The sequence below is a fragment of the Tenrec ecaudatus genome, chromosome 12, assembly GCF_050624435.1.
Source record: "Tenrec ecaudatus isolate mTenEca1 chromosome 12, mTenEca1.hap1, whole genome shotgun sequence".
NCBI classification, from domain to species: domain Eukaryota; kingdom Metazoa; phylum Chordata; class Mammalia; order Afrosoricida; family Tenrecidae; genus Tenrec; species Tenrec ecaudatus.
This window is the reverse complement of record NC_134541.1, coordinates 5,609,787-5,624,178: the sequence shown is the minus strand read 5'-3', so window position 1 is coordinate 5,624,178 and position 14,392 is coordinate 5,609,787. Positions and strand designations below refer to the sequence as shown.

Genomic DNA, 14,392 nt, shown 5'->3' with positions numbered 1-14,392 from the left:
TGTTGTTTGGACTGAGCGTTTTCTACTGAAGTAGAACCCAGTTGAGAGTGGTTTTTGTTCCCCTCGCCTGTTTCCCTTAGTCAAGGGCAGGCCGATTTGGGGCTTCCCGATCCCTGACGCAGCCCCGGGGTGGTACTTCACTCGTCAAAGTTTGGTGGAGACCACACTTCCAAGCTGGCGCTAGGGGGCGCCCGCGTCAGGCCTGGGGAACGGACGCGCCTCTGACGTCATCACGCGCCGGGGACCGAGTTGGGGCGCTCCTAGAAAGCGGCCTTGGAACTTGTGGCCAATGTGGACCTTGGGCAGAACAGCTGAAGGGAAGCTTCACTGAGCAGTGTCTGCGCGGTGACGAGCAGGTATTCTGAGGGAGGGACCGGGAGCCGAGGACGCGGTGACCACTGTCCGGCCAGTCCCGCCTGCCCCGCGGCGGCTCTGTGGCGGCCGAGGGAGCCGCAGCCTGAGCGCCGTGCGAACGGGCTCCCGGGAAGCCCGCGCCGCTGACTGCCTGACCCACGAGCGCGGCCGCGGAGTCCTCGACGTCCGAGTGGCTTTTCCCGCGCGGTCACGAGGCGCAGGGAAGGTGGGCCCAGCGTCGGAAGGGGAGGGTTCGGGCGGTGGCCGGGGCTGCGCTCTGGGGGCTCAACGTCCCTTGGTTCCTGGATCGCGCTCTGGGGAAGGCGCGCTGCTCTGGACGCGCTTCTGGGGCGGGAAAGGGCGGGAGATGGCCTGGCCTCTGGAGTTGCGGGCTGCTCTGTGTCCATTTGGTCCTTGGCTGTGCAGCACTGTGAGTGACCCCAAACTTCTAATTTATTGTTTGAGGTAGTGACATAACTCCAGGACAAGGGGCATAGAGAGGGCTACTCGGGCCATGTGTTTCCGGGTGTTTGGGTTGAGGGGCGGGTGCAGAAGGCACAAAGTTAACGCCCATCCCCTGATGGTGGGGGCACGGTGAGTGGCCCAAGCCTGACAACTTTGTGGTGGGAATCCGGCCTTGGACGGGTACGGAAGCGCATGTGTGTTAGATTGCGGCTGGTGACATCCCAGATGATGGGTGAGTTGGGGCAGGGTGGCATGTGCCGGGTTTTATGCTGCCATAGGAAGGTGTGAGGAGTTGAGATTCCTTGGGTTGTGGTCTCTTATGTCAGGTGGTTTTTGTTGGGTCAGGGACAGCCTGTCAGGGCTGTCTGGAAGGAAGCAGGAAAGCAAGTGCTGAACACCCACCCACCCACACACACACACACACAAACTGGAAAGCAAGCCAGAACCGACCGGCAAGATAAGACAGCCCGTACCAGGAAGTGAGACCAGATGCACGGGGTACAAGGGAAACCGCATGAAGGGGACAATTCTGGGAATGACCAGCCCCCATTTGCTGGTTTTCACGCATTCCGAACATACTACACACATTGGAGACATTCTTCACGCCCCTTTAAAAACTCCAGTCCCAGGCTGCTCAGCGGGGCTTCCTTGACCTGTTTGCCCAGGTCTCAGAACCTGGCCAGGAGCTTTGCTCCTCGGTTATCTTTGTCCGTCTCCTTGTGCCTCAGTTTACCTTACAAGGTCCTCAACCCTTCTCGCTGCTTGTACCAGAAAATGAAGCTGATGAACTTTTTTCGGAATTGGCTCCAAGAACAACCACCTTTCCTCCCTGCCTGCAAAGACTGAACAGTTAGACTAAGGAACAAACATGATAGTAGTGGAAAATCCCCAGCAGCTGCAGCACCAACCTCTTCCCAAAGATACCCTCTTCGGCCCCTCCTTTAAAAACCTACTGCCTGGCCTTGGCACAAGAAACCCCATTTTGTGCCAGGCACTTCCACCTTAGTTTTTGAAACGTGCCCCTCACCGGCCTCCCTCTCCCTTCGGTAAACCACAGAGGTCCAAAATGGCATGTTCTTACTAACAGGATGCTTGGTCAACTCATCTGCTCAACTCCTACTGGATTCCCTGATAAGTTTAACAACTGCTTCCCTTTTGAAAACCCTTGTGTAAGCATGCCCCTGCCCCCAGCTGTGCTTGCCAGCATGGGGTATAAAAACACTGCTAAAATTTTCCACTGCATGGCTTCACTAGCTCAATACCCGGAGTTGCTGAACCTGCCCACAACCTTCACAATAAAGCCTGCTTCTAAAACCTTGTTAATTGGATCTTTGGTTCTGTTTCAAGCCCAAATAAACATTACACCTACCACTTTCCTCACTGGGCAGGACTTCTCTGTGCTACTTGCTAGACTACGAAACCTCATCCGGGAGCTTCTTTTCTAATAAAGAGCTGTGCCAGCCTCAACTTTTTCCTCTCATTGTTTGTCCTCGTGCCTCAGTCTACTTCCCAGTTTGTGCAACGGAAAGAAACGGGGCAAAGGCAGAAAATAGTGTTGAGTCAGGCACAGGTCAGGGATTTTAGGAACAGCTTGACCTGCTCTTATAGGACTGAGACAGCTAGCTTCAAAGGGCTCCAGGACAATGAGCCATCTTTTGGGAATCTGGTGGAAAGATCAAGACCATCTCTGAATTTCACGAAAGGAAAGGAAATTCCTGCTGCAGAAGGAAACCCCTGCAGCTGCAGCTCCTGCCCCTCCCTTCTCCTTTCCCTTCCTGACCAGCTTAAAAAGTTGCTCTTCACCACAGATGGGCATGATTTCACTGGCTCCTTGCTAGGATCTGTTAACCCTGCCCAGGAGCACAAATTAAACCTGTTTGCTCTTTTCTGGCCTGACCTCGTTCTTATACCCTCGGTGACCCCTCACAAATAGTTTTATTTGAGAACTCATGTGTAAGGTTCATGGGTTCTTAGTTGGGTCCAGAGAAGTCACATTGTCCTGGCGAGAGGTGAAGAGTTTTAAAGCCTGGATCTTGGGGAGCGAGTCCATTGTTATTTGTGTAACATGGTTGAGAGGTGCCAGAAACAAAATCAGCCGAATTTTAAGTAAGTAGGTTTTATTAGGGAAAAATTCCAGCCTGGGCGAGGTCCTGCAGTCCACAGCATCCGGGCTGATGGAGTGGTGCTTCTATTGCTGGGGAACATGTGGCTGAGCTGATTTAAGCCGGTATAAAGTAGTCAGGGATTGGAGAACACATGCATGTCCGGGTTTCTGGCTAGGCAGAGGTATCTTCCTGGTTTGGGTGGTCTGCGCTCCCGTGGTGTTAAATGCAAGATCAGGAGAGTTGCATCAGTCAGGTCTGGCTGGCTCCACAAGGGGGTGGGGGGGTGATGTCCAGAGGTCAGTCACTGTGGCTGATAAGAACCAGCTTGATATTGATCCGGCCAATTTGACTGTCTGCAAAACTGGGACTAAGTAACAATGTTAAATGTTATCTGCAATGGTGAGCCTCCTGAATCTGGGCTTGGAAGGTCACCAAAGGGGAGGGGGAGGGGGAGGCTTGGAGTGGTTTTCACTTGCTCAGGATCTTTTCCTCTTGCTTGCCCCACCAACTCCCGTTTCGCTTAACTTAGGCATGTGAGCGAGCCTGCCAAGTCTGCATGCAGTTGCTAGAGATTTTGAGAACAGTTAGAAGGAATGGCTAAGGTGGGGACTGAGCATGATAGTGGGACAGTAAGATAGTCAAGAGAAATACAGGAAAGAGCTGGGAAGCTAAGGGCATTTAGCTGCACATATGCAAATATATATGTGAGGTTGGGGAAATAGATCTACATGCCTATATTTATAGGTTTAGTATTAAGCTGGTGGAAGGAAATTGGGCCTCCACTCAAGTACTCCCTCATTGCAAGAAAACCTTTTTCTATTAAATTGACATTCTGTGATGCTCACCTTCCCACCACAACCACTGAAGGCAGAAGCTGCTCCTTCAGTGGGAAAAACACCTCTCAGCCTGACTTGTTGGACTTGCAATCTACTTTCAACCATAGTCTTTCTTATGCAAACTGACTCTTGTACTTTGTCCAAATTGGCCACATTGTGTTTTAATGTTGAAAAGCACTAGGAAGTACTGTAGGACCAAAATGTAGACTAAATTTATGTGAAGGCACTGCATGGAGTCAGGGGTCCCAATGTAGACCACAGTCCCTCAGGAACCACATACTTTTAGATTTTATGCTCGAATGTCAATTCCATGGAACCACCTTCTGCCACAGCATTTATTAATTCATAGCCATTCTTGTTTCATCAATCTCTTCTTATCCCGTTGTATCAATACACCTTGAGAATTGTCACACCCCGCAGGGATCATTCACTGCTGGCATTGTCATTGACCTCACTGGCTATAAAAGCTACAACCCATAGCTGGAGTTCAACTATAGGTACTTCAATTCATGAGAAGAACTCATTTTAAAACATAAATCCTTTGGAGACAATTCCCGTCATTCACTTCCATACTTAAGCCGTATTAAAGAGAGTTGTATAATCCTCACGATAATCAGTTCTAAAACATTTTCTTCCTTGTTGTATTCATTATTAGCTCCCTATTTCCCTCCAGCCTCCCTCCCCAATAACTGTTACTCCAGTTACCGTCTCGATAGATTTACCACTCCTGATGTTCATATACAGGAAAACATCCAAATAGAAAACAATAAAAGGTCAGCAGAGAAAGACCAATGGCTATATCAAAAGAAACGGGAATAAGAAAACATCCATTGAGAAAAAAGCAGTAAATATTAAAAACTAGAACAAATTTAAATGGGTCAAAAAAGAAGCAAATAGTCTAGTTTACAATACTCTCTGTCTTAAGAGCAAGGCTATGCACATTCCTCTACTCTTGGAGGGGATTCACCAGAGGCTTAAGGGACCCTGCGGCCTGTTGTCCCATCATTATCCATTGCTTCTGCAAATTGAGTATTGACAATTTAAGCTCTGACGCCACTGTCACTCACCACTGATAGGTGAGGATTTGAGCTGGCCTTCCTTTTGGTCCCCAGCCACCAGTGTGGGTCTTTGCTGATCCAGGGGGACAGAAGTGATTATCATCCGGTGGCAGTCCCTCTTAGACACTGCTTGTGAAAGTTAACAGTAGCTGCACTGTGTCAGACACGCTGACAATTCAACTGCTCTGTCTGTGTCCTCACCGCTTTGATCAGAGCTGTGTGGGTGAGGAGGGTGCAGTCATGTTTTGCAGGAAAGAGCGAGTGTCAGGGAACAGACGTGAGGGCTTCTCAACCAGAAATGAATCAGGGTAGAAAATCCAGGAACCCAAGTAGACTGACACCTCTGCTTGTTGACTGAGGATAATGGGAGAGGCCAGGATTCCCTGTGAGGAGTCCTGGGCTTAGATCCCACCGTAAAGGACCCAGCAGCATTAAATTGCTTCTCCATCCCTCAGGTCCTGGGTACCGGAAAACAAGAGAGGCTTTCCTCAGTGAGGCCTGACATCGTCACCCCCACAAGCAGCAGAAATCCACCTGGAAATGAAATAACTTCTGTCTGGGCCTGTGGCAGAATTTCCATGCAGCCACTGCACTGACTGGGGACATTACATGTCCTGGTTCCTACACTCAGCGAGAGCAGGCTGGAAGACCTTGGCGGCTTGAAGGGACGGGGAAGATAAGGACACCATGAAGAAGCTCACAGAAGGTGAGAGTTGCTGAGGGCCTGGGAGGTGAAGAGGGGACCTAGACTCCAGATACAGGTGAGAACCCTATAGAGCCCACAGCGAGTAAAGTAGCTGCAGCTTTTTCTCCAATAATCAAAACTACTGACGGATCATTCTGGGTTTGCTCTCTCACAGCTCCTTTCTTCCCTTAGGCTTGCCTTCTAATGACACCGACTGGCCCCAGGAGAAAAAGCAGAAGTCCCAAATACTGGTGAGTTCTAATCAGTTCATTTTCTGAACTGCTGTTTCATTTCTACCAAATAGGCCTATCTTCTCTGTCTGACTATAAGCGAAGGCCCCCACCGTTTACAGTTCATGCTATGTGCTGTATTAGTCTCTTTTTTTGGTTTGTTGGGGGTTTTTTTTGGTCATTTTCTTGGGAGGTCTTAGAGATAGTATAGCATTCCATAGTTCAATCAAGCTGTATTTTACAATTGCTACCTCATGCAGTTTGAAAACATTTTCTTTCCTCTTGAACTCCTTGATAACAACTCCCCTTTATTCCCTCTCCGCTTTATTCCCCAGGAACCTGTATTATTATTATTTTTTGCCTATAATATTTTTTCCCCATGTCTTAGACAATCCAATGTATCTGTTTACATACTCTTCTGTTGTTCGAGCCCATCGAGTGGGTTATACAGGTATCAATGCTATCAGTACCCCCCTCTCCCCGCACCTTCTCTCCCGACACCCTCAGGGAACCATTACTCTTGTCACTCTTTGAGTCATCATTCTTGACTACCATGCACCAAGCAATCTTAAGTATACAAGTCAACATTCGCAAATCTAATATCATTAATAAGGTAAAACAAATAAAAAGGAAGACCTTTTAGGAACTAGAGGATAGTTATGTGTTGCATCAGTACTATACCGCTCCCTGGATTTATCATCCCTTCCATGTGACCCTTCTGAGAAGAACTGTCCCATTATCTTACAGAGGGCTTTAGGGTCTCCACTAAATTTACGCCCCTTCTCATCAATTTGGTTTCTTGTTTATGAACTTCTGATATTTCTTCCCATTGACACCTCATGATCACACAGGCTGGTGGGCTTTGCTGCTTCCTACTAGATGGCCGCTTGTTTAACTATAAGCCTTTAGGACCCCAGACATTATATCCTTTAATAGCCGGGCACAAGAGCTTGCTTCATCACATTTGCTTATACATCCATTTTGTCTTCAGCAATCATGTCAGGAAGGTGAGTATCATCATTAGAGTAAACTGTTCTTGTACTGAGGTAAGTTTCAAGTAGAGGTTGGGGGAGCTAACATAGCACACCCATCCTTGGGGTGTCTGGGACCTGGAGAGGCATCACTGCACGTCAGTCCCCACCCAGAGCCCCAGCCCCAGGGCCATGTCTGCTGAGCACACAGGGAGCCAATTGCTGGCTCCCATTCCCCCATCAGGCCATACCGCTGCCCCTCCCACACCACCCCAACAGACCGACCCAAGCTTCCTTCTGCTGTCCCAAGGATGTTGCTTCGGTTATCTATTTTTTTATTATTTTTTTAACAATTTATTAGGGGCTCATACAACTCTTATCACAGTCCATACATATACATACATCAATTGTATAAAGCACATCTGTACATTCTTTGCTGTTGCTTCGGTTATTTAAATGAAAAGAAAGTGGAACTAAAAAAAACCCAAAAGATTCAAGTAGAGGCTCAAAATCTGCTTCCTTGTTGCATTTGCTTTAATATACATATATAAGCAAACACATATATATTTACATATATGTATTATTTTTCCTACTTTCCTTTTTGTTTCCTTCTGCCCCACTAGCATGTTTACCCATTGTTAAACTCATGGTCTATTTTGCATTTTATTTCTGTTGTTGGACAAACATACCCAAGATTAATATTAGGTATCCAGGGAAGTCTAAGAAGAAATATGTATACTTTTAATCGTTTTATTAGGGACTCATACAACTCTTATAACAATCCATACATACATCAATCAATAGTGTAAAGCACATTTGTATATTCATTGCCCTCATCATTTTCAAAACACTTGCCCTCCACTTCAGCCCCTGGCATCAGCATCTCCCTTTTTCCCCTCCCTCCCCACACCCTGCTCCTCCCTGTGACCTCCTCCCTGGGGGATGGACAACAGAAAAGTGTGTGAAGTGAGTCGTTGGACAGTACAAGAAATATTTTTTTAGACAGAATAGTTATACATTTTAATATACTTTCTAAGTAAATTACTCTACCAAAAAGTCACATCACTACTATTGAGTTGATTGTTATTCATAGGGATCTTCTACGACAGGGTTGAACTGCCTCTATAGGATTCTCAGGCTGTAAACCTTATTTTTGGATTGTTCTTTTCATTTTTATTGGGACATAATCCATATATCATACAACTTAATTGTTCAGTCATATCAAGAACAATTGTACAATCATCACCACCATCAGTTTCAGAACATTTTCTTTCCTTCACGCCCCATGATTAAATCACCTTTAAAATCAGTTGTGTGATCACTGTGTTCTAGTGCTTCTTCCCTCTCCCACTTCCATTGTGTCCCCTCACCTGCCCCCTCTCTTTCCCCACTCCCAACCTCTACACCCCTACAAACCACTGCATCAGTTATTATCTCTGTGCATCCACTCTGTCTGTGTTTCATAAACTGGCAAACCCAACAAACAATAGAGAACAAAATGAAGTGGTACGGATAAAACCATAGCAATATAATGATAAAATACCAACAATGAGTGAGTAAGACAGAAAAGACCTCCATCAATATTTTTTAAGCCAAGGAAGGAATTTTTGACATGGAACAAGCAAGAAATCTTAGCACCTTGAACAAATTCAGGTTGTGTCTAGAGGGAGGTCAACTGACCAAGTTTCAAGGTCGAGCCAGCATAATCAGGATTACAATACTCTCTGTTTGCTATTCAGGCCTTTGCAACCTCTGCCTGTGGCTAGAGGGGATCTTCCAGAGGCTTAAATGACTCTGCAGATGGGTGTTGGCCTCCCAAGGTCCTCTACAGCAGGGATCCTCAAACTTTTTAAACAGAGGCCAGATCACTGTCCCTCAGACCCGTTAGAGGGCCGGACTATAGTTTTTTTTTTAAAAAAAAACTATGTACAAGTGCCTTTGCACACCGCACATAGCTTATTTTGAAGTAAAAAAAAAACAGGGCAAAATCACCCGGCAGACAGTAGAAATGGTCCTCTGCAGGCCCCATGTGGCCCGGGCCCCAGGCCGTAGTTTGAGGACCCCCTGCTCTACAGCCTTCCACAAATTGTGTGTTCACGATTGTAGCTCTGATACGTTTCCCTTCCTCATATTTGAAGTTTGTTATTATCATCTTTGAAGCACAAAAGCTGTTGTGCTCCTTCCATGTGGACTTAATTTGACTCCTCACATAGACAGCATAGTTGGCTGCTTATTTGAATACAAGCCTTTGTAGACCCTAGCTCCTATTGTGATTGATATCCAGGCGCCATCTGTTCTCTTCTGCACACTTTCCTGTAGCCCCCTTATCGTCAGTGATCATTTCATGAAGGCAAGTATGGAGCCAGGGCCATGTTATAAAGAACAAACGGTTCTTGGATATGGGCTAGAGCTAAATAACAATCAATCCTTCTCTCCCCTCCCTTCCAAAAAAAGTAGAAGCCCAGAGTCCATATAAGCAGGTGGCATGTGCATGAATGATGTTTATTTTGGCAGTCGTCTTATGACAAAATAGAACCCCGATAGAACCAACTATATCAGCACCAGCAAGAAGCCAACCAGCCAACAAACAAAATAAAAATGAAACAAGCTAAAGACAAGAAAACAAAACCACATAAAAAGTACATCATTGTGAATAACCCCCTCGCATAAAAGGCGATTACACTGATGGTATCAATTTTCACAATGACCCAACCCCCCAACATAGAAATCTTTACTAAAACCTAGAGCCTCATCTTTCTGCCCTGTAGGGGCTAGTGGTTTTGAACTACTGATGGTGTGGTAGTAACCCACTACCCATCCAGAGCACTATGCATCTGTGGACGTAATACCCTATCATATCCTATGCCCTGGGCTTCTTTTTGCTTTTTAATTTTTTATCTTTTTAAACAGTACAAATAGCATAATAAGAATAGATTTTTTCAGCTACCATCATGTAGCTTCAGCAGGCATCTATAATGGCCTCTTGTCCCAGGAATATGATATAGTGTCAACTCAGAATATCCACTTTCCACTCCCCTGTTCCCTTCTGACATCAGCTGCCCACACAGGACTGCTTCCTCTAATTCTCAGCAACTCACACTCACTGTCACCGAGTCTGTTTCCACTCACAGCAAAACCCTGTGGAACAGAGAAGATCTGCTCCTGTGTGCTTCCGATCCCATCAGTCTTTACCAGAGAAGAAAGCCTCATCTCCCCTCTCTGACCCGATCCACCTAGAATTAGGTCAGCTCTAGAAAGTTGAAAGGTACTGCCTTTCAGATTGCCACATGGACAGATTGTAGGTTTATATTTGACGGTCCACACAGCACCCTCCCTTTCCTGCTGGCTACAAATCTGGAGTGTCCCTTTTCCCTTGAGGATGTCAGTTTCACACTTGGTATCGCTCCGTGGGAAAAGCTCGTGAAGGCTACATCTGACCTGTGCTTTATGGAGAAGGAACATCTGACTCTGAACCCAGCTCAAGGCTGATTGCTACAAGGCAATCGCTACCCATGCTTCCACCCTCCAGTGTTCTGAAACTTTTCTGACACCGACCAGTCCTCCTAAGACCCCCTACTTCTCCGCTGCGTTTGATTGGCCTGCAGCAGCACCTCTGCTCTTTTCTCCTCACAGATCAGGGTATACAGTCACAGCCAAAGGACTTGTGTCTTCTGGAAAGAATCAGATGAAATTCATCAGGTGTAGACTCTTCAGGGTGAACGGTTAAATTCTCCTTGTGAATGCAAGGGTGATGTTCTGATGGGTCACTGCCCTTTTGTTGTTCTTAGAAGATGTGTGTGATCCGAATGCCTGATCCCGGAAGAAGTTCTTTTGAGCGCAGAGGACAGCTGAGAGCAGCGCACCTGATCCCAGGAGGGGTTCCTATCTGTCCAAGGGTTGCTCATCTTGTGCTGTGGTTCTAGATTACTTGAGGTCTACCCAGATGTTTTTCACAAATGTGGGTACAGGCATGTCCATCATGTGTGAAGAACGTGCTGGAAGAACTAGATGAATTTCCTCAGATGCAGATTCTTCAGGGCCCCCAGTGAACTCCGGTGGTGAAAATTGATGGTGTTTTGCTGCATTGATTTCTTATTCATTCTAGGAGCCAATTACAATCCAGGATGTCACCGTGCTTTTCTCGGAGGCAGAATGGAAGACACTGAGCTCTGAGCAGAAGACCTTGTACAGAGACGTGATGCTGGAGATTTATAAGAATCTGCTCTCCGTGGGTGAGGATGTGCTGTTTTCCCTCTTTTACCTCCACACTTATTCATTGGGCGCCTACTGTGTGCCAAAGAATGAACCCTGGATCAACTCACTGAACCAGGGGTCAGAACATCATCTGTATGATCCACATTATGCCACTTGACTCAGTTGTCGCTTTACCATAGGGACAACTTTAACCCCTTTAATTAGATGTACCAATGCAGTAAGTTATTTGGATATGTTTAGGTAGCCTCGATTAATTTTGCCCCTTATGTGTTTTATTACATAAATATATATATATATATGTGTACCACGTAGAAACATGTTTGTTCATGTGACATCCTGTGAGCACAGGATTGTTGTCAGTTGGCATCTAGAGTATTCCAACTCTTTGAATACGTATGTTCACGGTGGATTAGCACAGCTCCCTGTGGTGTTCACGCCTTTGGCCCTCTAGATGCAGATTGCCAGGAAATCACTGGACATCTCTTCTGAATCATCACCCTTTCAGCTGTTAGTGGAATGCACAAATGTTTGTGTGTGCGTGTATATGAACAGCTTGCTGGTACTCCAGCTGTGAGGTACTGAAATGAGGGAAGATAATGCTTTGCAGGCAGCTTCACTCATAGCTGCTCTAATAGAAAATTCTCTCTCTCCTGTAGAACCAAAGTCACAATTCTACTGCAATTCCTCCTGCCCGTTGGATTTCTCCTGTCAGCAATTCCTCAGGCAGCATGTGCTTCAGGTCTTCCCAGAATTGTGTGCAGGGAATCACTTGCATCCAGGAGAGTCCAGCCCACGGCAGCCAGCGCATCAGGATTCTGATGAGAATTGCAAGAGGCAAATCACAGAAGGGCGGGAGAGAGAAGTCTCCAAACCCTTGTGTGGGAGCACAGGGGTGCGAGAGACCTCAAGGGAATTCTCCAGCCCAGCCCGGAGAGGATCAGCAAGCCCCAGGGAAGGCAACACAGGAGTGGGAATGAAGGCCTACTCCACCCAAAGGGGAAAAAACTGTGTAGAAACAAAAAAAAGTTTGAAGAAATTAGAAACCTCAAGATTTGGAATAATCCCTAGTAGAGAAGATGAGCCAGTCTGTAGCCTGAAATCAAACTTCACAAACCGGAGGGCCCCTTCCCAGGAGAAGCCACATGTGTACAGTGAGTGTTGCCAAGACCTTACCCAGAAATCCTATGTCCCTAGTCAACAGAGGACACACTCCAGTGAGAAACTTGATGTGTCTAAGGACCATGGGACAGGCTATCGCCTCAAGTCAACTCTCATCAGACACCAGAGGATACACTCAGGGGAGAAGCCACATGTGTGCAAGGAGTGTGGGCGAGCCTTCACCTGCAAGTCACATCTCATCAAACACCAGAGGACACACTCGGGGGAGAAAGCACAGGTGTGTAAGGAACGTGGGCGAGGTTTTAGAGACAAGTCAACTCTCATTACAAGCCAGAGAACTCACACAGGTGAGAGACCTTATGTATGTAAGGAATGTAGGAAAGGCTTTAAGCAAAAGTCACATCTAATCACACACCAGCTCATACACTCAGGGAAGAAACCTTACGTATGTAAGAAGTGTGGGAGAGGCTTCACCCGAAAGGCATATCTCATCACACACCTGCAGATACACTCAGGGAAGAAACCTTACATGTGTAAGGATTGTAGGCGAGGCTTTACCCGAAAGGCACATCTCATCAGACACCAGAGGACACACTCAGGGGAGAAACCACATGTGTGTAAGGAGTGTGGGCGAGCCTTCACCTGCAAGTCAGATCTCATCAAACACCAGAGGACACACTCAGGGGAGAAGCCACATGTGTGTAAGGAGTGTGGGCGAGGCTTTAGCCAGAAGACAAATCTCATCACACACCAGAGGACACATTCAGGGGAGAAACCACATGTATGTAAGGAATGTGGGCGAGGATTTAGCCGTAAATCAACTCTCATCACGCACCAGAGAACACACTCAGGGGAGAAACCTTACACGTGTAAGGAGTGTGGGAGACCCTTTGGCCGAAAGTCAAGTCTCATCAGACACTTGAGGGGACACACAGGTGATACGCCTTATGTATGTAAGGAATGTGGGAAAGGCTTTAGCCGAAAGTCAACGCTCCTCGGACATCAGAGGAGACACTCAGGGGAGAAACCTTATACCTGTACGGAGTGTGGGCGAGACTTCGCCTGGAAAGCAACGCTCCTCATTCACCAGAGAACACACTCAGGGGAGAAACTACATGTGTGTAAGGAGTGTGGGCGAGCGTTCGGCTTGAAGTCAGATCTCATCAAACACCAAAGTGTACACACAGGGGAGAAGCCTTATGTGTGTAAGGAATGCGGGCGAGGCTTTAGCCAAAAGTCAACTCTCATTACACACCAGAAGCTACATTCAAGGGAAAAACCACATGTCTGAAAAGAATGTGGGCGAGACTTTAAGTGAGGACTCACCAAAGACCAGAGGTTACACTCAGGGGAGAAGCCATATGTGTGCAAAGAGTAGGTGTGACCCTTTATCCTGTAGTCAACTCTCATCAGATCCAGAGAACACACAGGTGCAAAGCAAGGACTGTTGAGACTGTACTGTAGTATCTAACTGCACAAGTGTTTATACATTCTATAACCGAATGGAATAAGAAAACCAAAAGCTTTAAATCGTCTAAGATTGCTTGACTTTCTCTGCATATACCAGTTCTTTCCAACATTTGGTTGTCCTTTTGTTGCAGTAAATTTTATTTTAATAACCACAAGTCCCTTTTGTGTCACTCATTTGTCGTTAACAGCACTTCTCTGTCATTGAGTTAATTCGGAATTATAGTGACCCTGTAGGTCTGAGTAGAATTACCCTTTTGAGTTTCGAAGACTAACTGTGCAGAGGAAGAAAGCCTCACCTTTCTGCTACCGAACTTTGGATTGGAATTGTTGACTGTATGGTTAGCAGCTTGACATGTAATTCACTAACCCACCGGGACTCAAAAGTACACGGAATTCCAATTGATAAGTTGGTTGACTGAATTCAACCTTAAGAAAAAGTTGTGAACACGTTTCTCAGTGAGTCTGGTCTGATTAGGAATGGTAGGGCTTGGGTTTGGAGACAGATGCCTGATAGAGTGGTGGGTGTACCACGGGATCACCTTTTCTTCTAACATCATCTTTCAAAAGTGGCCCTTTAAAAACATGAATTCTTATTGTGAACTAATTAAGGGTTCACACTTCAGAGCATCAGTATTGTGTAGCTTGCCTCCTGCCCCTCTGGTTTCTTTGGTGGAGTACTACCTTCCTCTTCACCCAAGTGAACACATTTTCCCTGTATCCTATTGCTACATCTTCCCTCCCCACTTTGTAATGTAGCCTGTGTGCTTTGATGTGAAGACATTTGCATTAGGGAGGGCTCTCTAGTGAAGCAAAATCAGGAGACTTAGGATTACATAGATCTATACAGCACAAAGGAATATCACAGCTACTTAGTCCACACAGCT

At 46.5% G+C, this 14,392-nt stretch overlaps 1 protein-coding gene across 1 annotated transcript; it reads left to right on the top strand.

Moving 5' to 3' along the window:
* The first annotated feature begins 225 nt into the window (after positions 1 to 225).
* On the top strand, positions 226 to 13,661 carry LOC142423196 (uncharacterized). The gene is given in 5 exon segments (XM_075528411.1): positions 226 to 356; positions 5,274 to 5,524; positions 5,696 to 5,754; positions 10,810 to 10,936; positions 11,576 to 13,661. Coding segments are annotated over 4 exon segments (2,037 nt in total). The 5' UTR covers positions 226 to 356; positions 5,274 to 5,427; the 3' UTR covers positions 13,330 to 13,661.
* The last annotated feature ends 731 nt before the right edge of the window (positions 13,662 to 14,392 follow it).